General features: G+C 39.5%; 1 protein-coding gene across 1 annotated transcript in view; it reads right to left on the bottom strand.

Annotated features, from left to right (window-relative positions):
• Window positions 1–3,781: 3,781 nt before the first annotated feature.
• ESPL1 (extra spindle pole bodies like 1, separase) overlaps window positions 3,782–26,852 on the bottom strand; it is a 42,420-nt gene continuing 19,349 nt past the window's right edge. Inside the window, exons 12-30 of the mRNA XM_070934974.1 lie at window positions 26,699–26,818; window positions 25,403–25,574; window positions 24,341–24,469; window positions 23,301–23,457; window positions 22,776–22,885; window positions 20,169–21,319; window positions 17,406–17,808; window positions 15,671–15,823; window positions 14,262–14,475; window positions 12,903–13,090; window positions 12,004–12,131; window positions 11,664–11,786; window positions 10,389–10,544; window positions 9,930–10,103; window positions 9,575–9,679; window positions 7,672–7,787; window positions 7,410–7,493; window positions 5,560–5,718; window positions 3,782–3,983 (exon numbers count right to left, since the gene is read on the bottom strand). Of these exons, the coding sequence (XP_070791075.1) occupies window positions 3,782–3,983; window positions 5,560–5,718; window positions 7,410–7,493; window positions 7,672–7,787; window positions 9,575–9,679; window positions 9,930–10,103; window positions 10,389–10,544; window positions 11,664–11,786; window positions 12,004–12,131; window positions 12,903–13,090; window positions 14,262–14,475; window positions 15,671–15,823; window positions 17,406–17,808; window positions 20,169–21,319; window positions 22,776–22,885; window positions 23,301–23,457; window positions 24,341–24,469; window positions 25,403–25,574; window positions 26,699–26,818 (4,044 nt within the window). The remainder of the gene's footprint in view (window positions 3,984–5,559; window positions 5,719–7,409; window positions 7,494–7,671; window positions 7,788–9,574; window positions 9,680–9,929; window positions 10,104–10,388; window positions 10,545–11,663; window positions 11,787–12,003; window positions 12,132–12,902; window positions 13,091–14,261; window positions 14,476–15,670; window positions 15,824–17,405; window positions 17,809–20,168; window positions 21,320–22,775; window positions 22,886–23,300; window positions 23,458–24,340; window positions 24,470–25,402; window positions 25,575–26,698; window positions 26,819–26,852) is intronic.

The following is a 26,852-nucleotide window of genomic DNA, read 5'->3' as shown; positions in this document are numbered from 1 at the left end:
AATACATTTTGTAACGCTAATAAACCGGGCAGATGGTTGGCTTACACATTGAGAAAAAAACAAAGTATACGGACTATTGATAGTATTGATATTGGAGGGAAAGAAATTTCTCAACAAAAATTAATTAAAGAAGCTTTTGTGGACTATTATACTAAATTATATGCCAAAGAGGAGGTGCAGAATGGACTCATAGAAAAATATTTAAACGATAAAAGAGTTACAAAAATTACTGATCAACAAAAGGAAAGAATGAATTATCCTATAACAGAGGAGGAGATAATAGTAGCAATTAAACAGCTAAAAACAGCCAAAGCTCCTGGCACGGATGGTTTGACCGCAGTGTATTACAAAACTTTGCAAGCTGAAATGGTGGAACAACTCAGAGATTTATTTTGCAATATTCAACAAGGGGGTAAAATACCCCCATCATTGACAACAGCTTATATATCTTTGATACCAAAAGAACAAGTCGGTCCTAAAAAACCAGAGAACTATAGACCAATATCTCTTTTGAATACAGATTATAAAATTTATGCGAAAGTATTAGCCAACAGGTTGATGCCAGTAATTCAAAAGGTGATTCATGATGATCAAGCGGGATTTATCGAGGGCAGACACATGAAGGATAATGTAAGGCAAGTAATAGATTTATTGGAATATCTAGAGAAGAATAAACAGATTCCTGCAGTGCTGGTCTTTCTGGATGCAGAGAAGGCCTTTGACAGAGTGGATTGGAATTTTCTACTAAAGACTTTAAAAAAGATGGATTTTGGGGATCAATTTATACAGGCGATTTCAGCAATTTACCAAGAGCAAAAGGCACAGATTATTATTAATGGAAGCTTGACAACAGAGTTTAAAATTGAAAAAGGAACAAGACAGGGATGTCCGTTGTCCCCACTTTTATTTATCCTAACACTAGAAGTCTTGCTAAATACAATACGGGACTCTAATATCTTGAAAGGTATAATGATTAGGCAAGAGGATTACAGAATAAAGGCATTTGCAGATGATCTGGTTGTTACCCTATCACAACCAATGGAATCAATAATCCTGATGAAGGACATTATACAAGACTATGGTAAAGTTTCAGGTTTTAGACTGAATCCAAAAAAGACTAAAATGATAGTTAAAAATATGACACAAGATCGTAAATATGAGCTTGAAAGGAGGGCAGGTTTTGAGACTGTACCTAAGGTAAAATATCTAGGAGTTCAGGTTGCAGAATCAAACATGAAATTGTTTCAAAATAACTATGAGGTGTTGTGGCGAGAGGTGCAGAAAGACATGGAGACTTGGAAAAAACTGCAGCTGTCTCTACTTGGAAGAATAGCAGCAGTTAAGATGAACATTTTGCCAAGATTTCTTTTTTTGTTTCAAATGATTCCGGTGCTTAAAAGTGATAAACAATTGAAAGTCTGGCAAACTGGACTTAATAAGTTTGTCTGGAACGAGAAAAAGCCGAGAGTGAAACTGAAAATTATGCAAGATGTTCCAGAAAGAGGAGGTCTTAAACTTCCAAACCTACAGTTATATTACGATGCAGCAGCTTTAACCTTAACAAGTGATTGGTTTGGAAGTAAAAAGGCTGCAATATTGAATGCAGAAAGTTTTGATCTTGAATTTGGATGGCATGCTTACTTATTTTATGATGACAAAGTTGATAAAGTATTTAAAAGTCATATACTTAGAGACTCTTTGATGAGAGTTTGGAAGAAGCACCGACTCAAATGGGATTATAAAATACCACTATGGCTGGATCTTGGTCATATTTTATGGAATACAAATATAATGTCACTCGGGGGGTTTTCTTACAAAGAGGTTCTTTTTACAGATGCGGGCAGATGGCAGCTGAAGACATTGAAGACACTGTTGGACGAAGGGATTAATTTAACTTGGTTACAATATAATCAATTACAATTGAGATGGAAAGAGGACCAAAAAACTGGTATTATGTTGCACGAGGAAGAATTGGTTAGACATATAAAAGAGAAAGGTCCAATGCATATCAAAAGGCTTTATAATGTTTTGCTAGAAAGGGACTCAGAAACTGAATTAGTTAAAGATTGTATGATTAAGTGGGCACAAAATTTTGAAGAACCAGTGATGTTGGAAACATGGGAAAAAATTTGGGTTCAGAATGTTAAATTTACAGTCGCAGAACCTGAGGGAAAATTTTTATAAAATGTTTTATAGATGGCATTTAGATCCCAAAAAGTTGTCATGTATGTACCCTAATGTTCAGCCAAAATGTTGGAGATGTGAATGTTTGGATGCTACGTATTATGTTTGGTGGACCTGTAGGAAAGTTAAGGCTTTTTGGATAAAAATTTGGTGGGTCATGCAGAATGTTTTGAAGAAAAAAATTCAATTCTCTCCACAATTGTTTTTATTGGGTATAGTTAAGGGTTTTACATCGGGTGAAACAAAACTGATATTGTATATGATAACAGCAGCAAGATTGTTGATAGGTAAATACTGGAAAAATGAAGCTTTGCCCACTATTGAGGAATGGACTTTGAAGATGGCCAGTTTTGCAGAGATGGCGAAGATTTCAGCATACTTAAGACTGTTCACAAGAGACTTATGAATGGGAATGGAAAAGGTGGCTAGAATATGTTCAGAACAAATATCAAACTAGAAAGTATCAAATAGCTTTTATTTGAAAATAATGTATTAGAAATATTTTAAGGTAATGAGGGTAAAAAGAAAAATTATACAGGGGAGGGAGGGGTTCAAGTTTTTATATAAGTGTTATATTAAGGGTTTTTTTTGTGTTTTTTTTTTTATCTTTCTTTACCAGTTATGAGTATATTATAGGGAAGTCTGGGGGGAGGGTAGGGTTAGGGAGGGTTAGGGAGGTTGGGAAGTTTGGGGGGGGATGGTGGGGGGGGGGAAAGGGCTGAAAATGTAATTGTAAAACTTTTGCAATAAAAAAAAAAAAAAAAGACTTGAACATATCCCCTGCCCCAGGTTCAGGTTGCATGTATACACAGATCTTATTGGCATCCTTCAGTCTCAAGAGACTATGGTATCGTGCTCTGGAAAGAGGTCCTAAAACAGCATCTAGTGTGACTAAAAAGGCCAATTCGAGAGTGGCAATCCCTTCCACACTGAGGGCAGATACATTCTGTCCCCTGCCCAACCCCCAGATTTCTCTGGTTCCGGGACTGCCTCTTTGCCTCAGCCTGCCGAACAAGTGTCTCTTCGAATTGGAGAAGGCCATGCTGTGTCTTTAGCCTCCAAGCTGAACGATTGGATGTCAGGGTTTCCCAGTTGTTAATGTCCATTCCCAGGGCCTTTAGGTCCCTCTTGCAAATATCCTTATATCACAGCTGTGGTCTCCCTCTGAGGTGCTTTCCCTGCACTAATTCTCCATACAGGAGATCTTTCAGAATCTAACCATCAGCCATTGTCACAACATGCCCCATGGGGCATACGCAGAAGTTGTTTGCTTTTAACTTTTATTGAGGTTTTGAAACTTTAAAATACAAATACAATTTAATAACTTACAATAATTGTTGAACGTTTACTCTGTACAAATGTGATACATATTTCAAAAGATAGCAGCTTACATAGGTTCTTCTGTAAGAACGAATGCAGGCCTGCTACAGTAAAAAGGCAAGGTAAATATACTAGCATAAATTAAATGTTTATCTTTTCTCTTGAAAGTTAAACACAATGTATACTTAAGGCAATTCAAAATGTAGTAATAAATTCATTCAACCCCTTTCACTCCCCCCCCCCCTTAAAGGTTATATCTCATGTTTTGTTGAGTTTTCTATTTCAGGAATACTGGTAAGCCATATGCAACTGGAGCAGCTCCAATCATGTATCTGAGCTTGGGAGCCTGGCGGGATTCAATGATGTACTGTAGCAAAGGGGTTCCAGAACCTGCCTTGAGCCAGTTGTTCAGAAGTGCTTGCATATAGCGATCAATATCTCGATCTGTTACATCCCAGAGATTACCCAGCACCAGGGGACTGGAAAACAAGGGAGGGGAAAGAAGTATGTGAGCACAAGTCATGTTTATAACAGAATCCTGGATACATCAATTAGTAGGCAAAACAAAGCAAAAAGTTTACTTGAGTAATACTTAGGCTTGCACAAGCATTCCATGTTGGATGATGTCTCCTTGCTCCTGAAGCTTTAGGACAGGCATCCTCAAACTATGGCTTGCGGGACAGATACGGCCCGCCAACGCAATCTATCCGGCCCGCGTGCAGTGGTGATTAAGCCCCGCCCCCATCCTGCCCTTTCCAGCAGTCGCCCTTATCTTCAATTGCCCCAACACGCTCCTCTGTCCCAAAGTAGGATTTGAGTGGGTGGAAGGGTACAGGGGAAAGGGTAGGAGGGAAGGAGAAGCCCGGCTGGGCTGGCTTTCCTTTGGCGTGGAGCTGGGTCGGGGACCCAATACCCCCTCCATGCCTGCCCGCTGCTCTCGCAGTGCTTTGCACAGCACAGCACAGCAAAATCTAGCACGTTTCACAATGGGGGAGACTGGGTCCCCTCCTCCTCCTGGAGCCCATTCCCTACCCCATTTGCCCCTGGCAGCGTTCTCTCTCTCTCTCTTGGCGGAGAGTAAACCCGGAACTAGCCGCCTGCCATTTCCCACCAGTCAGGCAGGGCAGGGAGGGGAATGGGAGAGACAGATTCGGCTCGATTCAGCCCTTGCCAAAGACGCTCACCCATCAGCCAGTCTCCATCTGTGTGTGTGTGTGTGTGTGTGTGTGTGTGTGTGTGTGTGTGTGTGTGTGCGCGCGCGCGCGCGCGCGCATCTCTCCCTTTCTCTCACTCCCTGTCTCTGTGTGTCTTCTCACATGGAAAGACTTGCTTTCCTTGGGGCTTTTCGCTACCCGTTTTTCTTTCTTCCTTTTGGAAATCTGGGCTTGCTGAGGAAGGAGTAGCGGAGGCTTGCCTCCTCCTCCCACTCCTTCTCCTCTCGTGCACACCCTCCCGGCCCCGCCATAGTCAGCCAGGGGGTTGCGAGAGAAGGAGGAAGAGGGGGATCCAGTCTATGTCTCACTCAAGTTCATTATGGGCTTTGCTGTGGGAGGTTTTATCTCCACTCCCTTCCCAGGTATTTGAGTATCTGCAATGATGCAATCTTGCCCAGGTTTTTATATGAATAGTTCAGTCCTGCAAATGCTTTTATAGAAGCTGCATTAGCTTTTGGATCCTTCTGAATATTTTTGCCTTAGATCCTGATGAGAGCAGTTTACCAAACGTGACTCTGGGTGGCACACAATAGTGAGATAAAACTATATAAAAACTATAGATGTAAAACATAAAAATTCATATCAATAAATAAATTGGCCATGCCCACCCAGTCAACTTGACCACCCAGCCATGCCCACCCAGCCAGTCTGGCCCTCCAACAGTCTGAGGGACCATGAATTGGCCCGGTTGAAAAAATTTGAGGACCCTTGCTTTTAAGATTTCTTTGTACTGGCTTCATGTATACTCTTCCCATCATAGCTTGGAAGTCAGTATATCAGGATTTAGGAACTATGATTCTGGGCAATTACCATGATGATTGACTATCTTTTAGCAACTTACCATCCTGCCATGATGAACTTGAGGATAGCACCAGTTCCCTCCAGGTTGCCCTGTACAGCTAGAGCAGCACTGCTGCAGCCAAAAAGAAAAGCCACAGCTCTGCAATCCATTTTTAAGATGGAATCCACAAAACGTGCGCCTGCCCCGTGACCAGCATAGCTAAAAAAAGAAAAAAAAATTGACACCTCAAAAAATCTGGCAGATTCCCATTGTGCAATTTCTTGATTGTCTATTTCCCATTCATTTGCAGATATAAATGTTAAAAAATATACCATCAGAAACTAAAAACAGAAAATATTTTAAAATGCTGCTTCTCAATCACATATCAGAAAGCTGCATCCCCTTTTTTGCTCAATTTATCCATGGCAAAAGAGAGTGAGAAGTTTGCTTCCAGCAGGCGTTTTTTCCATTCTGTTATTTTTCCTTTATTAACATATAAAAAATACATATATCCATATTCATACACACATACAATGGAACAATACATTGGAAATTTTTAAATATCAAGTAATTTAGCCTAGACTGAAATCTGCTGTAAAACAAATACTTTGATATGTGTTTTTTCTTGAATCTTTCATTTCATTTTCAATGTTATATTTAATTTTGAAGAAAAAGTCCAATAATAATGCTTGCAATATTAATATTCAAAACTGTGATTACTACTGATAGACTATCTATTTTGTCTTTGTCATCTACATTTAATACTCTAAGGTACCTAAATAATAGATTACATAAATACCACTGCACTGAAATAAGATATTGTATGAAAACTGATGAAACAATAGATGATCTATATATGATTAGATTTAATAATACGTAAAAGATTGAGCTATTTCTATATTAACACTTTACGAATATATTTTTAGTTTCTTCAAATGTCAGTCATTTAATTACTTACTCTGTATATTCTCTTCTGATTTGATTAGCATTACCATATTTTTATTGTATTTTTGATATAATGATACAAAATATATGAGATACATGATATGACATGATATAGGATATGATAAGCAGCAGAGTATTGCCTGCTTAGTTAATCATCCAAAGGGACCATTCTTTTCCTTTGGCATTCTTGCTTGATGCTAGCAAAAGAATTAGGTCTGCTAAAACCTCCCAGCTGAACTGAATACATCTATTAAATGTGTTCTTGCACATGACTTGCTAATATGGTTCTAGGAAGAGGCTAGGCTTGGATTACAAGCTTCAGGATAAGCTTGTTGCTTATCTTGTCATTTAATGTAGGGTCATAAAAGCCACTAATAAATGTTATAGGAATGGGAAAAAGGGGGGTGGGGAGGAAATCAAAGCGTTTCCAACACTGTTGTCCTGGTAAGTAGCCCAAAATATAGTTATGGCATAGAAACGTTTTTCTTTCCCCATAAACCAGTTCTTACTTCTCTGTGATATTTTGGTTTTGCCTATTATCTGAGACTTCCAGGGGTGTCAAACTCTCATCGTCATGGCAGCATCACGTGACGTATCGTGACTTCCCCCCCTTCACTAAACAGGGCGTGGCCGTGGCCAGCAAGTGACGCACCCGGCCTGCGAGTTTGACAGCCCTGCTCTAGACCTCTGCTCACATACTTCTCGGACAATGAATAGCATTTCTCCAATGAGCCTATGTAGCCGAGATCTACTGTATTAAAACCTTTTTTAAAGGCAAGAACCCTTGCAATTAAGAGTCTAACCAAAAAAAATGTTATTCTCTCGGAGCAACTACGTCAGACCCAGGATCCACTTCCTCTATGTTTTAATAGCTTTCATTACACATGTTCTCAATCTGTAGTTCATTCAAGCATTCAAACTTTTTGTTGGCAGTAGTAGAGGATATGCAACTGTCTTGTACTCACATGTAGAGGTCACGTTCTTCGAGGGCCAGTGGTACTTGGTCTGTACTGGGAACCTCTCCCACCACTCCTGTCCATCCAGGTTCACTATCAAATAACAAGCAGAGAAAGAAAAAGATGATTGGTTGGAGTGAGTCAGTTTAGCTGTGTCAACATGATAAGCAACTTTGATTCAAAAGGAAGCCTATGGACAGATTGTGTAATGCTATAGTTTCCCTGATGGATCCAAAATTGGCTGCGATAGATACATAGTGCAAATACCTACCCTTGAAACCATTCTTTGAACATCTGCTCTGTGCCAGGAAGATTTTTGTGTGGGTTCAGAACATAGAAGGTACTGCTGCTATCGACTCCATTATCAAGGATAGTCTCTTCCCTATACTGTTTGAGAGAGATCAAAAGAGTTGCTTCATTAGATGGCGATAAAGCACCATGAAATCAGACACGAATTTTAGGATGTGAGGATTTTCACTTCATTATCCAAAGTCCATGAGAAGAAAGTGTGTGTGTGTGTGTGTGTGTGTGTGTGTGTGTGTGTGTCTTCTATTATCAGCTGTAAAAGCACCAATGAGCATTAAGGAAGGCCATTGTGGGATTCATGCTGTGGTTAGCACATTGCTTCTGAGCCAAGAAAGGTTTACCACAAACTGTACTGTTCTTTGAAATGACTTCTTGCAGTATATCAAGCTCTAATGTAGCCATATTTTTATCTGTATCTGTGTTTGTTTCTCTCTGTCTCTATTCTATCTATTCAACCATCTTTGGTCTCCTTTAATATTGTTCAGTCTTTTAAAGGACTATTTAATGGTTATTTTAAACTATTGGGGGGGGGGAATTGCATACAATTTCCCCCCCAAATTTAAAGTTTAAAGTTTAAATTCTTTAAACAAACAATGGTACTTGTAAGCAATATTTCACTCTCAATCAAGTTGATTGTTCCTCCTAGTTTGCACGCTGGCTTTCTCAAGACAAGGAACAGAGTTTTTAGAGCTATAGAAATTATGCTAGTTTTCTTAGCTCAAAACAGCTCAGTTGCTCTACTTAGGCCAGCAGAGAAGGCCTAATGAGGATCCCATTGGTTGAAGAACTCTGACTGTCCAGAAGAAGAGCCTTCTCTGCTGCAGTGCCTTCCAGGGTAAGATCTGCCCCCAATCGCCTATCCTTCCATAAGAGCCTAAAGACCTGGCTCTGCAAATTGGCCTGGGGATCTAATGGGGGAATTCAACTCTAGAGGTGGCTGCTAGATTGACAGCAAGCCACCTCCCCTCCCTGCTTTCTGCTCCCATCTTTTTTATAATCATATTGATGTATTTTCTTTGTTTTCTTTTTTGTTGTTTGTTTTATTGTTCTATTATTTTGTTCTATTAAACAAATCACTTTGTTTAAATTTCCTTTTTATTGTTTTTAAAAATGATTGTTAGCCACCTAGAGTAGCCCATAGCGAGATAGGCAGTAAATAAATTTAATATATTTTTTTAAATTTGATTTATATGCCGCCCTTCTCCGGAGACTCAGGGCGGTTTACAGTGTGTTAAGCAATAGCCTTCATACTTTTGTATATTTAATACAAAGTCAGCTTATTGCCCCCACAAACTGGGTCCTCAATTTACCTACCTTAGAAAGGATGGAAGGCTGAGTCAACCTTGAGCCTGGCAAGATTCAAACTTACTTTAATTGCAGACAGCTGGTGTTAAATTACAGTCCTTAGTCTGCAGAGCTATCCAGGCTCCTAATAATAGTAATAATCTCACCTACTGGGTGTAATCTTACCCAGTACCAGAACTAGGTGACTCAATTTTTGTTCGTCCAGCAGAACTAATGCCTAAACTATACAAATCAGAGATGGAGGCTTTGATGCTAATAGCATTGGCCAGCTTAAGTGAATCAGTCTTCCTTGCCACTTGCCAGAGAGGAAGCAAGGAAATGAATACTATCTAAAAATCTCCCCAGATTCTTGCAAAATAGTGCCTCCTAGCATTTATTCAGCACTCCTTTTCCCTTTAGACTCCAATAACGAGGCAGAACCCTAAGATGCAAAAGAACTGTTATTTAATGATAGCGTTAAAATTGCTATTAAATGCATCAGAAAGGGTGATGGAAAAGAGCATGATGGAAAAGAGCATATCTGAGTCAAGCTCTCAGCCTCCAGAAAGTTACAGATACTTCACCTTTTTCATAAGTGAGTAGCTAAGCAGAAAGTGTAGAGATGGTAACCGGGTTATTGACTGGCTTCTTAAGCATGGTATGTTTTCCCAAGGAAGCTTCTGGAGATGCTGCAAAGAAAGATCAAGTGGTCAGTTCCCCTTCCATGAAACATTTATTGGGTGAAGCAAGTCAATAATATGGTAAGTTGCTGGGCCAGTCTTGGAATATTTAGAAGATCAAAATATTTCATGATGATTCTCTCTACATGTTTCCATGGGATGAGAATCCAGGCAGCAGCCTCTTGCACAATACAAGAATGTGCCCTTGCCATTTGCTCATCCCTGTGGTGAAACAGAGATGGGCTCCATCCTTACTCACTTTATCCAGCACAAGCACCAAGTGGCCACTTGGTGCCTGGCCAGTGTATGATTTCAGTTTGTCCACTGTCTCCTGTAGAAGGCTCAGGGCTCTCTCAGGTTGAGCTGGGTGAAGGCCCCGTACCAAGTGCTCCACAAGTTGTGGAGTTAACAGATGGGATCCAGCCAGTATGACCTATCAAAAAAACAAAACAAAACAAAAATCCCCATGTCCGGAGCTGCCTGATAATAATAACCTGAGCCGATCATAACAGTAGAAAACAAAAAGGCAATTGGAATTAAAAACATGGCAGATTTCTCATTTGAGACCGAAAATGTTGCAGGCTGGAGGCTTATTAAAATTCTGAAGGTGTGCCGACAGAAGAACTAATCCCTTTTTTTTTTTTAAATCTCCCTTTTGAAGGCAAGGTGTACCTGGCTAACCTCACCTTCTATGGTCAAAGCCTGTCCATCTCCTCACCTTAAGCAAAGCTAAATCGACCTTTTCACAACCACATTCTCTGAGATGTGTTAGGAGATGGGTGGCTTCTTTCACCAAGCTGTCATTCTCACAGGCTGGTAGGAGTGCAATCTTCCAGCAGCTCAGCACATGTGTCTCCAGAGAATCCATCAACGCCTGTGGAGTCAAGCAGAAGAGTCCTTTAAACTGGGGGTGGGGGCAGAACAGCACAACAGCAGTGTGGTTTGGAGGATGCTACCCCTGACCTGATTCTGATTCCCACCAAAGGAAGAAAGTTCATTACATGTGTATTGGGTGTGTGTGTGTGTGTGTTGGGGAGGGAGAAGAACTTGAAGGAGCATGAAGGAATTGGATGTGATTGCACAATCAAGACAGCACATCATCCTGACAGCCTTGATCTCCAATTCTTTTTGTTGAACTCAGAACGTTTCAAGCTTGTCACCACCTCAACTTTTGTCAATGCAGTGCCTTTTACATGTGCTTAGATTAACAATCTCATTATCCCTATTCAACATAACTTATGTCCAGAGGATCATGGACATCATGGGCATTATATTCCTTGAAAACTATAGAGCAGAGATGAAGCCACCAAGAGGACTGACAAAATGGTCAGATATGGGAGATTCCATTCTATACCCTACAATGAACGTCTCTGCACCTGCAGAACAGAAGAGATACAGTAGAAGATCTGGCTTACATCCTATTTGATTGTTGCCTGTATAAGAGGGTGAGAGACAGGTACTTTGGTCTATATACCAAACAAATGACCCACTGGGATCCCCATATCAAAACAAGTTACCTTATGTGCGGCCAGATTTAACACAGCACAGTACTTAAGCAAAATGGTTCGGTTGAGATTGGCATATGTGGGACTGATTGAGGTAGGTTGTAGGGGTGATAGCGAAATATAATTTTATCATATTTTATTTATCTATATATTAAATTGTTGTATTTTATTCCAGTTTCATTTTAAACTGTATTTTATTCCAATTCCGTTCTAAATTGTATTTTATCCAATTCCATTTTAGACGGTTTTTAATCAGATTTTAGTAATAATTTGTGTCTGGAACTCTGCACTCTGCACTTCGATATGGCACAAGGGCTAATCAATAAAGTAAACTAACTAAACTGCAAATTTTAACTTGACTGAAAGAGGAAAGTAGTTTTAATATAGGCAGAACAAACGTGCTAAATTGGATTAATTTAATCTACTAAATGAAGGGTTTTTGCCCTTGATATGAAAGAGAACTATGTGTAGTAGGAAAGCAGACTCACCATCATTCTTTTGTCCAATGCTATCCGACCAGTCCACCAATCCTCTTTCTGTGTGAAATTTGAGATCTCTTTTTGTTTTTGCAGGATGGCTTCGAATTCACTTAGAGCTGCACTTAAGGAGACCTGGAAAAAAAAACACACCAAGGAATATTATGAGATAAAACATGGCCTATATCCAGAAAGTTTAAAGCAGGAGTCTTCAACCTTGGCAACTTGAAGACTTCAACTCCCAGAGCCCAGCTTTGCTGGCTAAGGAATTCTGGGAGTTGAAGTCCACAAGTCTTCAAGTTGCCAAGGTTGGAGACCCCTGATTTAAAGTTCTCCTTTTTGCTGTTCTTACCTTGGCATGCAGAGTCTGTATCTGGATGTTCACAGGAGTAGCACCTTTCTCTAACCTTGTCAATAAGAGGATGTCCCCAGTGGTCTCTGGCTGGGTGCTCACCAGAGTCATTATGCACACAGTGACTCCTAAGAAGGAGACAGCAAGACTCTTAAATAAGTCAATTGAAAAGAGAAAATGTAACGAGGTAGTAATATCACAGTAAAACAACACAGGCAAAAAACTGTGTTGTTTGCCAAAGCACAACACAGAGAAAATTCTACTTCAATATCTTGAACTAGGCCTTCAAGCCATCATCTCTGCTCATCGCTCTCCTCCTTTAAACCCTGTATTTTTTAGCCCCCCAAAAGTTAGAGCAGTAAAATGAAAAACCCAATTAACGATTGAAAAAAGATGGGCAGGACAAAACTCTGAATGTAAATCACATGACCATGGGGATGCTACAATGTTGGTAAAGTATGAAAAACAGTCATAAGTCAGTTTTTTCAGTGATGTTGTAACTTCGGTCACTAAACTGTTATAAGTCAAGGACTACCTGTATTAATGCACAAGAACCAGTTTGGTGTAGTGTTAAGGTACCAGGCTTGAAACCAAGAGAGCATGAGTTCTAGTCCAGCCTTAGGCATGAAGCCAGCTGGGTGACCTTGGACCAGTCATTCTCTCTTAGCAAATAAGTCAAAGGACTTCCCCCCAAAAAACCTTGCCAAGAAAATTGGAGGGGCTAGTCCAGTCATGAAGATTCAAAACTGACCTGAAAGCGCACATACATGCCCACGTGCACATTAACATACATCTCTGAGAAGGCCCCCTTATGTCTGAGAACAGTCTTCCTTTTCAGAGTGGTGCTACTTGCCAACCACAATCAAAATACAATTCTGTCTTACACATCCATCACATACCAGGGGGGATTTCCTGCAGGCCTTCTCTGAATTTCTTTGTTTCCAACCCTGTTGACCTGGGGCAACTGAACTCAAAAACGTTCTGAAGTTCTAAGAGCTGCTGAAGCCGAGAATCCGCTTTTCCTTCTTGCAGGGTAAGTGCCTCCAGTTGCTTGGAAACACTGGCCACTGATGTTTTTTTAATTTTGCTAAGGAGGAAATGTAACACTAAGATTATTAAAACATTCTTAAAATGCGTCTCTGCTTTATTGCAAAAATATGCTTTCAGATGTACTCCTTTCTATAGATGTTTCACAAATATATACCCACAGGGAGGCTACCCACTATATCTCTGCACGGTTTACTAATCTGATTTCCAGAAGATTCATAGTAATAAGACAGTTCTGCTGCATCTCTTGCAACTTTACTTCCATTTGGTATAAAATCACAGCAAAATCACTGAAAGAGCCTGTCTGATAAGCACCTTTATGAACTCCTGTTCTGGGATTATCTCCTTCCAATGAGGAACCTTGTTCAGATCCACCAGCATGGTGAATAAGGATAGGATTGTTTGGTGTCGTTTTTACATTCTTGCACTTGCCACACTTGTCAAATTGATAAGATACCATGTGTTCTGCCCCAGCTACAGACCCCAAAGAACACAGCACACACAAAGTCAGATCAAACCTTAGTTTACTAAATAAACCAGTCTTTTACAACAACGGCTGTTAATTAATTGCATTAACAGCCACCAAGAATTCTTTTTTTTTTTTTTAATATGTCGTCCTTCTCTGGAGACTCAGGGCGGCTTACAATGCGTTAAGCAATAGCCTTCATACTTTTGTATATTTTATATACAATTCAAAGAAGAATTCAAAGAAGAATAACTGAAAGCTTACTATGGTTGACAGAATGCCCAGAAGCAATTTGTAGGAAGCTGATAAGATAAGCAAGACAAGACATGAAGGTATGTGAAGTAAGTTGTTCCCTGCAAATTGCTTCAGCCGGTGTTCCTCCTTAAATAGGCTAAGGGAGTGGCCAATTAGCCCCAAGCCTTACTCTCGAGGAGATCTCCTCCTGAGGAGCCACTCCTGCCTTTTGGCAGCTCTGTGTGCCCGTGCATTGAGAAGAGGCTCCTCCTCTTCGTCCTCTTCAGTTAAAGGAGCTTCTGGAGGTTCTGAAGGCCCTGGCTGAATCCCCACCTCTGGCACCACATCTTCTACAGCCTCCTCACTGTCCGACTCGAGTGCCAGCTGCACAGGCTGCTGGCGCAGCACCACACCAGCCTCCTCACTGTCTGAATCAGTTACTAACTGCACAGGCTGCGTATGGGCCACAACACCATGTTCCCCTTTTCCCCTTCCATCACTATGAACTTACTTGACTTTCTTATGAATCATGGTCACCTTCTGATGACGAAGAGTGATAGAGACTGACTCAGAAACCAGATAGGCAGTAGCAATGGGGTCCTGGTTCCCAATACACAGCGCCATGAGTTGACAGAGATGGTTGTAGAGGGCACCCAGTGGATAATGGGCAATTGAATGAAAAGCAGCTTGCAGGGAGTCATAGACTGAGTCCATGGATAAGATGTCTGTAACATTGCAAGTTAGGGAAGAAAAACAAAAGCCGACGATCAGTGAAAACCCGAATGTGGTTATGTTGAGATTATTACTCGGTCTATTTCATACTCGAGCAGTGTTCGTTAGTTCTCCTTTTGAATTTGCAATATTAATCTATTAACCTGATTTCTCTAGTCATGGTTCCCTCTCTTCCCAATGTGGGCTACGTCAGCCAAAATACATTCAGAAATAAGTTCTTCTTTCCTAAAGATTCATTTGTAGATCTGCACTCCACATCCTTCTCGTAGCTCAAGCCAGGATAGACATGATTCTTCATTTTCCATTTTAAACATTATAAAGAGGTAATACATACAGGCTGCAGCCAGACAACTAGCATTTCGGTAGATTTAAAAGATTTTTTCTCAAGTAGCCAACTCAATTTCTGTGTTTGTCATGGGGACACTAATTTTACTTTTTCTCCTGCTAGCATGAAGCCCAGGTTGATCGAGTCATCTCTCCTTAGTCCTAGTTTGCCTATGGCTATCATGGAAACTTCCCTTACCATGTGGAACCAATTAGGACATTCTTAATGCCCTTTGCTAACCAAGCAAATGTTTAATTATAGGCTGAACTGGGTGGATTTAGTTGCTTCACTCCTCCTATTACAGCCCTATAAGCTATAAATTAATACTTTTGACACTCAAAAAACTAATTGATGTCTCAATATTACTAAATCGGTACCAAGAAAGCAGATGTGTTCGTAATCTAAGAATTCTGAGTCATGAGAATTGCCAGCAATAGGCTGAAATCTATGGATTTTTGTTTGTGGAAGGCAGCTGGTACAAACTATTGCTGATATTTTTAACTCAGCCTTCCCCAGTCCAGTGCCTTCCAATGATGCATAGGTTTCTCATCTCATCAGCCATAGCCAGTACAACCAATGATTTCTGGAATCATCAAAAACTACATCGAAGGACACTAGTCTAAAAAATACCAGTAAACCTAGGCAATAGATTGAACTTGGTCAACTGTAGCAGTGAAAACTAGAATAGAAATTTAAAAATAAATGATCCACAAAAATAGCAGAATTCAAACTTCTCTGTTAAAAAAGATGAAAGGGTTTTCACACAGTATATTGTGTAAGCCATAGTTTAGGTAAACCTTTCCAACAATAGTATCATTTTTAAAAGAAGATTTGACAGAAAACAGATTTCAGTGGCTCTTTACCAGCAGGGGCGTCTAGTGAGGAGGCAAGTGCGTTTAAGTTGAAGGGATCTTCCAAAGCTTTCTTCTCTGTAGCTGAAAACCCTCCCTGTAAGGCAGTGCTAAAATCTCTCCGGAGGACCTCCTGATCTTCTGTGCTTGGTTGTCCTCGAGTTTCTGCAGGAGATAAAGAAACAGAACACCAAAACTTTTTGATCTTGCCCAGACCAGACGTCAAAATATTGCCTTTGAGGCTATGATCATAATCCATGCCTTCTTTCTAAGTCCACAAAGGCTGGAAACTCAACATTTGATGCCTTCTAGTGTTAAATCAGGGTTGCTAAAGATATGTTAATCTGGACAGTAAACATCTAGAAAAGATTGATTTATGGATTTACAGTGCATCATCTATGTGGGCCTGTTGCTGCAAATCCACAGTAATATATTTGAAAAGGAAGGAGGCTTCTGCTCAGGTGGGTTGAAATATTCAGCTACATGATATATGATGCGATCTCAGTGGATGGAAATGATCATGCTGAGTCTCGTAAAAATCAATTTTAAAAAATCCCAAATGCAAAGGCAAAGTTTTAGAGAAGCAAGGCCTGAACATTTCCTTTTTCTTTTTTTAAAAAATAATTTTTATTGAACTTTTGACTTTTAAAAATAAAATAAAGAAAAATACAACAAAAAATGAAAACACATTAAAAACACATAACAAACATAACATTACATCATATATTATTTTACATCTTACTGTATCGACATGGATATATATTCTCTATTCTTATACATTAGTATCTATTTACAGAACCATCATTATCTGGTTAACACTATTCAGTAATTTACACTTCCTAGTTTTAACCTGATTAAGTTAATATTCCAAATTCTTATTTTGATTTCTTTTTTCTAACCAATCATATAGTTTGTTCCACACTCTATAATATTCCAACTCTTCCCTCTCCTTAATTTCTAGCGTCATCTTATCCATTTCTGCACATTGTAGAATATTTGGAATTACTGTTTCCTCTCCTAGTATGTTATTTTGTTTCCATTCATATGCGACGGTAATCCTTGCTGCCGTTAATATATGAAGTATTAGATATTGTAAAGATTTGTCTATTTTTGGGTTAATTATTCCTAATAATTAGGAATAATTATTCCTAATTATTAGGAATAATGCTTTAAATGGTTTAAATTCCATTTTTAATTGGGTAATTTCCTCCAGCCAATTTTTAATTCCCCCCCCCCCAAAAAATAAATAAATAAATTGGCATCAACATTTCCTTTTTCAGTTGGCTACCACAACTGTTGGGCCAGGCAGGCAAAGAAGAATTTGAAGTAAGCAGGAAGTTGGGATCAGAAATCAATACTACTTCCAATGGTAAATTTTAGATATAAGTTAAAGCAGATTTTTTTCTGTTGATTTCTTTCCTTCCTTGTTGCCTTTACATTTTTCCAAACCCCTTAAGAATTTGTGTTTAACAGATCTCCACACCCACTGGAGCTCAGTGGGTGCTATGCTTCAAAGCATAAAGCATAAGAACGGAAGGAAGGAAGCAGATGGGGAGAAGAAGAGACTGACAGAAACCATGTATCCTCCAGTTTCTTAGTTCAGATGGAGTTTATTTATATCCCTATAATCTCAGCTCCATTTCCAATTTCCGCGTCAAGTGTTTTGCATTTCTGCTGATATTAATATGAATCTGCAGGCTATTCACCCCTTGATTTTTGCTTTCTATTTTCATAAAATAAAGCCTACCCTTAATAGCTTCCTCTTCATCAGAACCTCGCAAGACTTCAATGTTGTCTTCTGAGCTCTCCTTGTTTGTCTTTAGAATCTCTTTCTCTTCTCCTCCTCCTTGATCTTCCTGAAGAATTCTCTCCTTGGAAGCTTTCTGGATTTCTTCTTGCTTTTCTTGTCTAGTGCCTCTCCTAGTGTTTGGCCTCCCAAGCTGGGGGTTTACCATTTTGGAATGTTCCTGTGAAGAGCCAGCGCTGCACTTCTCCGTTTTAGCAAGGTTTGCCTTAGCTGGTTTTCTGTTAGATGTTACTCTCCGTCCTGTCCTGCGAGTAGCAGCCATTGGTTCATTCTCAACACGGAGCTGGGATTCTGGCCCTGCTTCTGGATGGCTTTCAGCATCACTGTCATCGCTGAAGGGAATCTGGGGAGGACAAAAGGATGGGATTTCTCATTTTCTTGGAAAAGAAGGTGAAGGGAGCAGCAGGGATGGTAGAGTACAGAATGGCCAAAAGGGTCAGAGAGATGGAGGGAGTTAGGTGGATGGGTGGGTTTGAAGTGGAAGTGAGTGCTGTAAGGCAGGAGAAGCATGAAGTCCTCACCAAACGACTGTCAAAACCGCCATCACTAAGCAGTGCAGTCATGTGATGTTTTGCTTAATGACATCATCGCTTAGTGATGGATGTTCTGGTTCCAATTAGGATTGTTAAGCAAGAAGTGTCTGTGTTTTAAAAATTTAGAAACAAAGAGATTTATATGCTTTTCAATGAGAGTAGAGTAGAGTAGAGTAGAGTAGAGTAGAGTAGAGTAGAGTAGAGTAGAGTAGAATAGAATAGAATAGAATAGAATAGAATAGAATAGAATAGAATAGAATAGAATAGAATAGAATAGGTTTTATTTGGCCAGGTGTGATTCGACACACAAAGAATTTATCTCCAGTGTAAAAACTCTCAATGTACACACAAAGCAACAGAATAATAATAATCATGATAATGTTACCAATAGGAGGGGGTATTAAAGAACATGGGAAGGATAATAAAAATATTATAGCCATACAAATATTATAGCCATACTAACACCATACAACATGCGTAAATATACTTAGACATAAAACAGCACTGTGAGATTGGAGTTCAGGAGTGATGGCATGAGGAAAAAAACTATATACTATAAAAAAAAAACACTTATAATCTGTATCAAATGGTCGAAGCAACCATTACAACTGTAACATGCAGAAGTAAAGAATGCTGATTTCCCCCCCCCCCCAAAAGGCTATATATCAACTATACACTATAATAATCATGTTCCCTAATCAGGACAAGGGAACCTGGGGTTTTTTTGTGGGGTGGGGGTGGGGGGGGTGAGAGGTTGGAATACAGCAAAAGTTTGGTATAGTGATTAAGGTGCTGGAAACCATGAGATTTTGGGTTCTTGGCCTCACTTAGGCATGAAAGACTAGTTGCCCTCTCTCTCAGCCCAACCTATTTCATTGGACTGTTGGTGTGGGGAAAATAGGAGGCAGGAATATGAGGTACGTTTAATGCCTTGAGTTGACCAAAATATACATTAAAACGTTGGGATAAAAATCTAATAATAATAACCACCAAAAAGGGACATGGAAAGACAAAGTATTACATGGTCATTTAAAAAAAAAAAAAACAGCAGACAAAGCGGATAATAAGACCTGGCCATGGCTAAGAGCAGGAAAGCTGAAGAAAAAGACAGAGGGGCTAATTCTGGCTGCCTTAAGATCAAATGCATAGAAAGCCAGTATTGAGAAGACAGTAACAGACAGTAAGTGCCGCTTCTGCAAAGAAGCTGAAGAAACAGTGGACCACTTAGTTCACTGCTGCAAAAAAGATCGCACAGAGTGACTACAAACAACAGCACGACAAAGTAGCAACAATGATGCTTTGGAAGATATGCAAGAAATACCATTTGTCTGCAAGCAAGAACTGACGGGACCACAAAACCGAGAAAGCAATTGAAAGCAATTGAAAGCCTTGGTAGTATAGTGGTCTAAGGCACCCTGTTATTAAGCTGGTTATTAAGACCAGCTGCCTGCAATTACTGCAGGTTCGAATCTCGCCAAGGCTCAAGGTTGACTCAGCCTTCCATCCTTTCTAAGGTAGGTAAATTGAGGACCCAGTTGTGGGGGCAATAAGCTGACTTTGTATAAATATAAAAAAGGATGAAGGCTATTGCTCAGCACATTGTAAGCCGCCCTGAGTCTCCGGAGAAGGGCGGCATATAAATTAAAAATAAATAAATAAATGAAGAAACTAAAGTGGTCTGGGACTTTAGAATTCATACCGACAGGCACCTGCTATATAATACCTCAGACTTAAACAATTGTTCATCAGAAAGACCAAAAAAAAAAGTCAGAATAGTGGACATGGCAGTGCCTGGGGACAACTGAAGAGAAAGATCTAGAGAAGATAACAAACATTAACATCTGCCTGTCCCAGTTCCTTGGGAAGGGCTCGATAAAAATGCCAAATCTAGTCTAAACATCTGGCTGACCGTGCAATGAACCATTAACTTGTCATCCTGCCCAACCACTGGTTAAGATTCTTGGAGCTTTTGAGACCACCACTATATCAACACCCACAAGAAACATGTTGATTACACATGTAATGCATTTGCAATTAAAGCCAACCCGCTTTATATATGTATACACCAGCTAAGCAAAATATTCTGTGTTTTATGAGAATAACATTCATTTGCAAAGTCAAACCTCCTTTCATTTCATGGTTATTCGATCCCTCAAGTTAATTAAGTTACCTTAATTCGGGATTTCATTCTCCTGGTTACTTTGGGAGCCTTTGGAAGTTCAGGGTTCAGTTTTGGAGAGGATTCCTCAAACACCACAAATGGAGCCTTGTGGGTAATGATGGACTTGGCACTTAAGGACAGGTTTTTCTTGGAGACCGGAAGGGATTTTTGGGCGGGGGTACAGAAGGATTCAATAGGGGGCTTAAGAACAATGGGAGGAGTGTCTGAATCAGAGTCAGCCAGGGCAAAGGGGTCATTTAGGTTGACCACAGGCTGAGCTTTGGTCCCTCTGATTCTCTTAGGCTTCGATTTTGAGACAGGTCCTGGCTGCTTCTTTGTTCTGCTTTTCAGAGACGATGCATAAACTGTATTGAAAGTCTCTTCTGTTGTTGTTCCCGGCTTGATTTCCTGGTTTCCAGTAAGAGGCAATGGGGACTTCCAGGACCAAGTACTGGACAGTATATTTTCTGCATAACTGTCTTGTCTGGAGGTGAGAACAGAAATTGCAGCCACAGCTCTGGCAAGGAGGAGTTGGGCCCTGCAGTATTCAAGTTCAAGCAGTTGAGGCCTTTTGGAGGAAAGGAAGGTCAAACCCTTCTCCAGAAACTGCCAGAGTTTCTTCCCTGGTCTACTGCTGTTCATGCTTTGCTTTGTCAGAAGCACGTAGATGTGGGCCATTAGGCCATCAAGGAACCCAACGGTGGACTGACATGGAGCGACAACTTTCTTCCCTTCCTGCTGACATACACCTGCTACCACCTGGGCGATGCGCTGGGCCACAGTGGTGCACCGTTGCAGAATGGCCTCAAGGAGATGCAATCCTTCCCCTCTCTTCCCAAATGTCAAATCTCCCTCCACTGAGATGATCAGCCAACGGAGGCAAATGGTGGAAAGGATGACATCAGAACATAGCAAACAGCAACACTTATCTGAGTGGCTCAAGAAACTGGGCTGTTTCTTCAGCTTCGGCCTCAGGACAGGTGAAGTAGTTAGAGTCTTCTGCACAGGGACTGTATCAATGAATTCAAGGCAGGCTTCTTTCAAAAAAGTCTGTTCTTCTTCGGTAGACTCCAAGTGCAGGCTTTCGGGCTTCTTGCCCTTAGGGCCTCCTTTTTTGGGCTTGATTCTCACCTCCCCATTTCCTCCTTTGGTTTCAAACACTAGCAATAAAAGAGAAAGGTTCATTCAGTAATGTCTTCTCCTATCAATGAACTTAACAAAATGAAAAATCTACCACCTTTTCTTAAATGCTTAAACAAGTTTGTGACCCATCACAAGGCCCTCACTTGACACACCTATACCTGAAGCCCTTATAAACCGAAGAACACAGACAATGACATCCCTTAAACTCTGCTGAAGATATTACCTAGCCTGGTAATGAAACATTCAGAAACCAACCCACAAGCTCGGAGAACGAAACTTTATCTTCAAGTTTGCTACTATTCTAATGTATTTCCTCCCACTAATTTTGACAGACTTGCAAAGATTCTCCTATTTTAGGGAAGATCTTTTCAGAAACAAACTCTGAGTAGAACTCAGAGTCAAGTAGAACTTGACAAGTTCTTGACAAGTAGAACTTGTCAAAGTTTCTGTCAAGAACTACTACCAAAAATGCCTAGGCCAATTCTTTGGGCTCCAGATATAGAGGAGTACAAAGAGCAGTTATGTAAATAGCAATTTAGCCCTGAAAGAGAGAAGGGAGTTAAAAAAAACAACAACCTCAAGACTCAAACACATTCAGCTTCTTTGGCTAGTCATAAAAACAAATCATTTCACCAAGAAACTAAGTTTAAGTCCTAAAGAAACTAAGTTCTGGTCTAAAGTCTGAAATGCTGTGCATATGATCCTCAAAAACTGACCAATGTACAAAGTATTGAAATGCTAATAGAAGCAACATAGAAAAAATCTGACGTTTTTGATCAAAAAGATCAAAGGTTTTGTCAGGGGCATTATGTTGAATTCCCCAGGACAGCATCCTCTGATGTCTTGCTTCCTAATATTTAACTCTGTTGTGAAGATTACTGGAATTTGAGCACAAATCTTAAGAATAGGCTCTCAATTTATTATTTCATAATTTGACAATGAATCCTGTCCTGCAAATTCTGGCTTCTTTTGCACAAAATAAACTGGTGGGAGATGGCACCACTCACCAGGAGGGCAATGTAATGTGGTCCTTCCCCCACCAACACTTGCTCTTTTTTTTTTTTTTTTAAAGCCTTCACATTATTCCTGAAACACAGCTTAAATAAATTGCCGCCTGAAATGAAATACAATCTATCAACCTGGAACCTCAGTTGCTCCAAGTAAGACTGGTTTTTTTAATAAGAGTGGTTGATCAACCCATTCAAACCAATATATTCCTTGCAACAAAAAGCCCTTAGCGCTACCATTATTTTTGTTGTTTTTAATGCTTTAATGTGCTTAGTTTAATAGTTTTAATATGGTTTTATATGTTTTCACTTTTGACTGGGAGCTGCCTGGAGTTGGTTAGAAAATGGGCAGCTATGTAAATGTCTTAAGAAAATAAAATAAAATAAATAAAATAAAATAATAAAATAAAATAATAAAATAAAATAAAATAAAATAAAATAATTCAACCCTGCTTAGATTTATCACCTGTGCCCGATTCAAGAAGAAAGAGGACCTGCTCAAGATCTGAGCCACACAGATCCAGATTGTTGCGCTGGAGCTCCAGCTCGCTCTTCAGAACCAGAAAGCGAGCACACCTAAGAAGAAAAGTAAAAAGCCACATATCCTCTGTAACAAGATGGTATCCTTCATTGTTTCCATGGGCTTAGCGGCCCAGTTAGTCAACATTTCAAATTGTTGACTTGCAACTGCCATTCACTAACAGATGCACCCAATCTTATATACACCACACACAATTCCTTTGAAATAATTCATAGTCCTTTTGTTAGCATTATTCTTGCAGCAATAAGTAATAAGAGCAAGAGCAACAATAGCAATATATAATGTTTTATGGATCCCAAAGTGTTTCAAATGATTAGTTCTACGTCAAGGCAAACCAAGAACACCCAGAAGTCATCTTATGTTTTAGTGAAGGGTTAGAAGCTCATTTTAATTCAAAGTCTGTAATTTCCCACAATTCTGCCCCTTTTGTTTTATCTGCCTATTTCTTACCATCGAATGGATTGCACCTTCATGGAAATTTTGAGCGTTTCCAGGCAAAAAGCTTTGGCTTCGTTTACAATTTCAATCTTGCTAAGGAGAGACACAAAACGCTCTGAACAAATAAACATATCTGCCAGCACCTGCCATTTCTGCACCAGGTTATCACCTGAGAAGGAAGAGAGGAATAAAGAGGGAAAGGAAAAGCTTTATGTGGAGGTGGCAAAGATGAGCATAAGCTGAGATATTAAATGGTTCAGTCAGTGAAATATGCAAAGCATTCTGGAACATGAGCAAAATCCTACTTAGCTCACAGCTGGGCCACATAATACCCATTTTGAGATTCCATAAAGTCTCTTCCAATCATTATAATAAATTAGTTGTTCATGCCATTTTGAAGCCAAAAGGTGTTATAATTATGATACATACGTTACAAATAGGTTAATGTACTAAATGAAACTCCAAAACCACCAAACCTTTTCCCAAAGCTAGGGAAAAAAAAGGAAATAGTTGCCTGGATAAGTGCAGTTCTTCCCACTTTGCATCATCTCCAAACCTTCTCTGGTATTTATTTTTCCCTAAATGTTAAGTTTACCCAATAATTGTTAAAATAATTGATTTAACCAAAATAGACATACAAGGCAATCACTAACTATAAAATAATCATAGTTAAATGTGAAACAGGGCAGGCTCCTTTGGAACATAGTGGTGCCTTCATTTTTCACAATGACTTTTCAGATTTCTAAAAATTAGGTTAGCATTACCCTACATATTCTTAAGCCTAATATGCAAACTTAGTAGAGCAAATGGACCAAGAGAACAAAGAAGCAAACAATGTGATTATGTTGACCCTTTCTTTAAATCCTTAGAAAAGGGAATTTCATCACTAATGCCTTGCCTAACTTTCAGACAGTATACAAAAAATATTTTTTTCAGTCTTTATACTAGGCAAATTTAATTAAAAAGCCATAGACAGCTAATAGCTTCAAGATCACAGGCTTTTAGCCACTGCGAGAGTTCTTAACACACATAGAAAAACAGTAATAATTTACCATGGTCTATAAACGGATGCTCAAGAGACTCTTTTGTTGATGCATCACTGGTAATGAGCGAAAAGTTCAAGAGGATGCTACGGTACAGTCTGTGTGCATCACTTAGAGCTGTTTCAGGTGTCTTCCATCCTGCAGAGTAGAAGAGAAAAATATTACACTCTTTAAATGCCTTGGCTTTTGAGAAACTCTTTTCTCAAGAGATCCATGTAACGGGATCTCTGCACTGTTGTTATTTCTGAGGAGTGTTACAGGTATTGTTGAGAATCATTCTTCCCAACCTGTGGCTTGGGACCATAGCTGCAGAGGAACCATGGGACCATTTAATTTCTGCAAATGCCAAAATTAAGAACACAACTTCAATAAACAAGATCTCACAAGACTATTCTTCCTTTTAATAATTTATTTAATTTATATTTTATTTGGGGGAACAGCATCTGCTTTTGGATGATAACGTAGTGGTCCGTACAACATTGTCTACAGGCACATATGAAATCCACACATCAAACCTTAGTCAGAAGAATGCAACCTACAATATTTTCCAAGATTGCACATTTAAGAAATAAGTTGTTTTTCATAGTGGTAAATCCACCACTACATAGTTTTCCAAGGATCAAAAAGGCCATATAATGAAATAGTGAAGCATTCCAGAAGCATGGCATCTTTTGGGAGGGGGTGGGATTTTAAAGGAAAGAATGAAATGATTTGTAAACACCTTCTCAAATACCCCATTTTTAACATTTTATGGATGAGAATGGGAGCTGAAAGCTCTTTACTCTTTAACCATCCATCTTCCCCTGCAAGATGGACTCTCCAAATGCCCACAAATGCTGCTCTAAGAACATAGAGCAGTTATTTTTAATTCTGCTTTTCTTTGCTCCCTATGCTCTAACTTTCAAGTCAGTTTCTGGACCAGTTGAGGATCTTAAAAACCATAGGGTAAAACTTTCTGCTTGAATGGATTGTGCTGCTATTTTACAGTTTGCTTCCGGTCCTCTACCTATAGTAGGAAGCATATTGCACATGAAAGAAAAAGGGGAAACACAGATTTTTTTTCACACTCACCTTGAACAGAGAGCTTCTGCCTGAGTGTCAGTGGGAGAGTGGAAGAAGGTAAGATAAGATAAGCAGCAGTTAGCTGGAGAACACTGGCTCGCAGCAGATACCAGACCTTAGAGGATCTTTGCAAAGTTGGATTTTGAAGGATTTCTACCAACAGATTAAGGCCTTCTTCAATCTGTTCATAAATAAAAAAGAGGAAGAAACATCAATTGCTAAGAAGACTGTGCTCCATTCTGGAAATCAGCCAGCCATTTTCAGTAATTCATGTTTCAGATTGCAGATTGTATCCAATATTTGTTAGTAAATTGAATAAATTAAGAAAGGGGGCTGAATCAATTTCTTGCTTTCTACAGTAGTTTGCTTCCCAGAAAGTTGGTCACTTGAGGCCTTTGAAGTGCCAAGCTCATGGTGCCAAAGAGATTGATTCCTTACTTTTCTAAGCCACATGGCTCTCTGTTACACCAGTTCTATCATCCAGTTAATCATAGTTCTTGTTGTTCAGGAGGAAGGCCTTATATATCATTGCTGGTTTGAAAATGTTTTTAATAATCTTTTCACAAAAGTATGCCAATAATCTTTCTAAAGGATAAAATGTTAAAAATAGAGTAATGTGACCATGAAAAGGACAAGAAGATTCATTAACAATCATCACTAAATTTACCAATACAGGCTACAATGATTATTGTACAGGCCTCCAGAATAACCTTTAAAAAAAATGATTTCCAGTTGTTACTGCACAAAAATTTCAAGTATCGCTCACCACTAGTCAAGCCACTGGGAGGTAGTTCAGTAGCATCTGTAGGGACAGGGTGCACCATTTCTGGTAGCATTATGGTCATTCTAGGTATGGAAGGTGCCACTGCTATTTATTGTATAGGTACTCAATTGGGTACTGTATATTTCAAAGACAACCAGTTGATAATCTAGCTATGACGAATCTCGCCAGTTCAACAAATACCGGTAAGCACAGCTGAAGAAGTAGTATCTAGGAAAGAAGGTTAGCTAAACAAGAAGGTTAACTACCTTTCGATAGCAGAGCCAAATAGTAAGTATTACAACAGCCTCCCTTTGTGACTCTACAGAAGCAGGCTATCCATGTTGCTTTCCAGTATGTCATGCTAGATACAACTAGAATCAATGCCCATCCTGACTAGCAGCTGAATTCAGCCAATCTAGAGGGCTAGAGCTAACATAGATGAAGGCCAAGATACCTTTAACAACAGATATTTTTTTTAGCACACCAGCTTGTTAATCCCAGAGATCATCAATACATATAAAAAGGCATTCTACCACAAATACCTTGCAGTTTGCTAAATGCAGTGTGCTATGGAGCACAGCCAGTGTTTGATTCATCAGCAAGCAGAAGCTATTATTTTCATCTACATTTTTCAGGCATAGTTCAGCTTCCTTTAAAAGAGTCTAAAAGAAAAAAAAAAAAAAAAAGGGGGGGGGG

The sequence above is a fragment of the Pituophis catenifer genome, unplaced genomic scaffold (assembly GCF_029215685.1).
Source record: "Pituophis catenifer annectens isolate HBS135680 unplaced genomic scaffold, rPitCat1.0.hap2 SCAF_2, whole genome shotgun sequence".
NCBI lineage: Eukaryota > Metazoa > Chordata > Lepidosauria > Squamata > Colubridae > Pituophis > Pituophis catenifer.
Note: the sequence above shows the minus strand (reverse complement) of the source record. Positions and strands in the feature narration are given on the sequence as shown.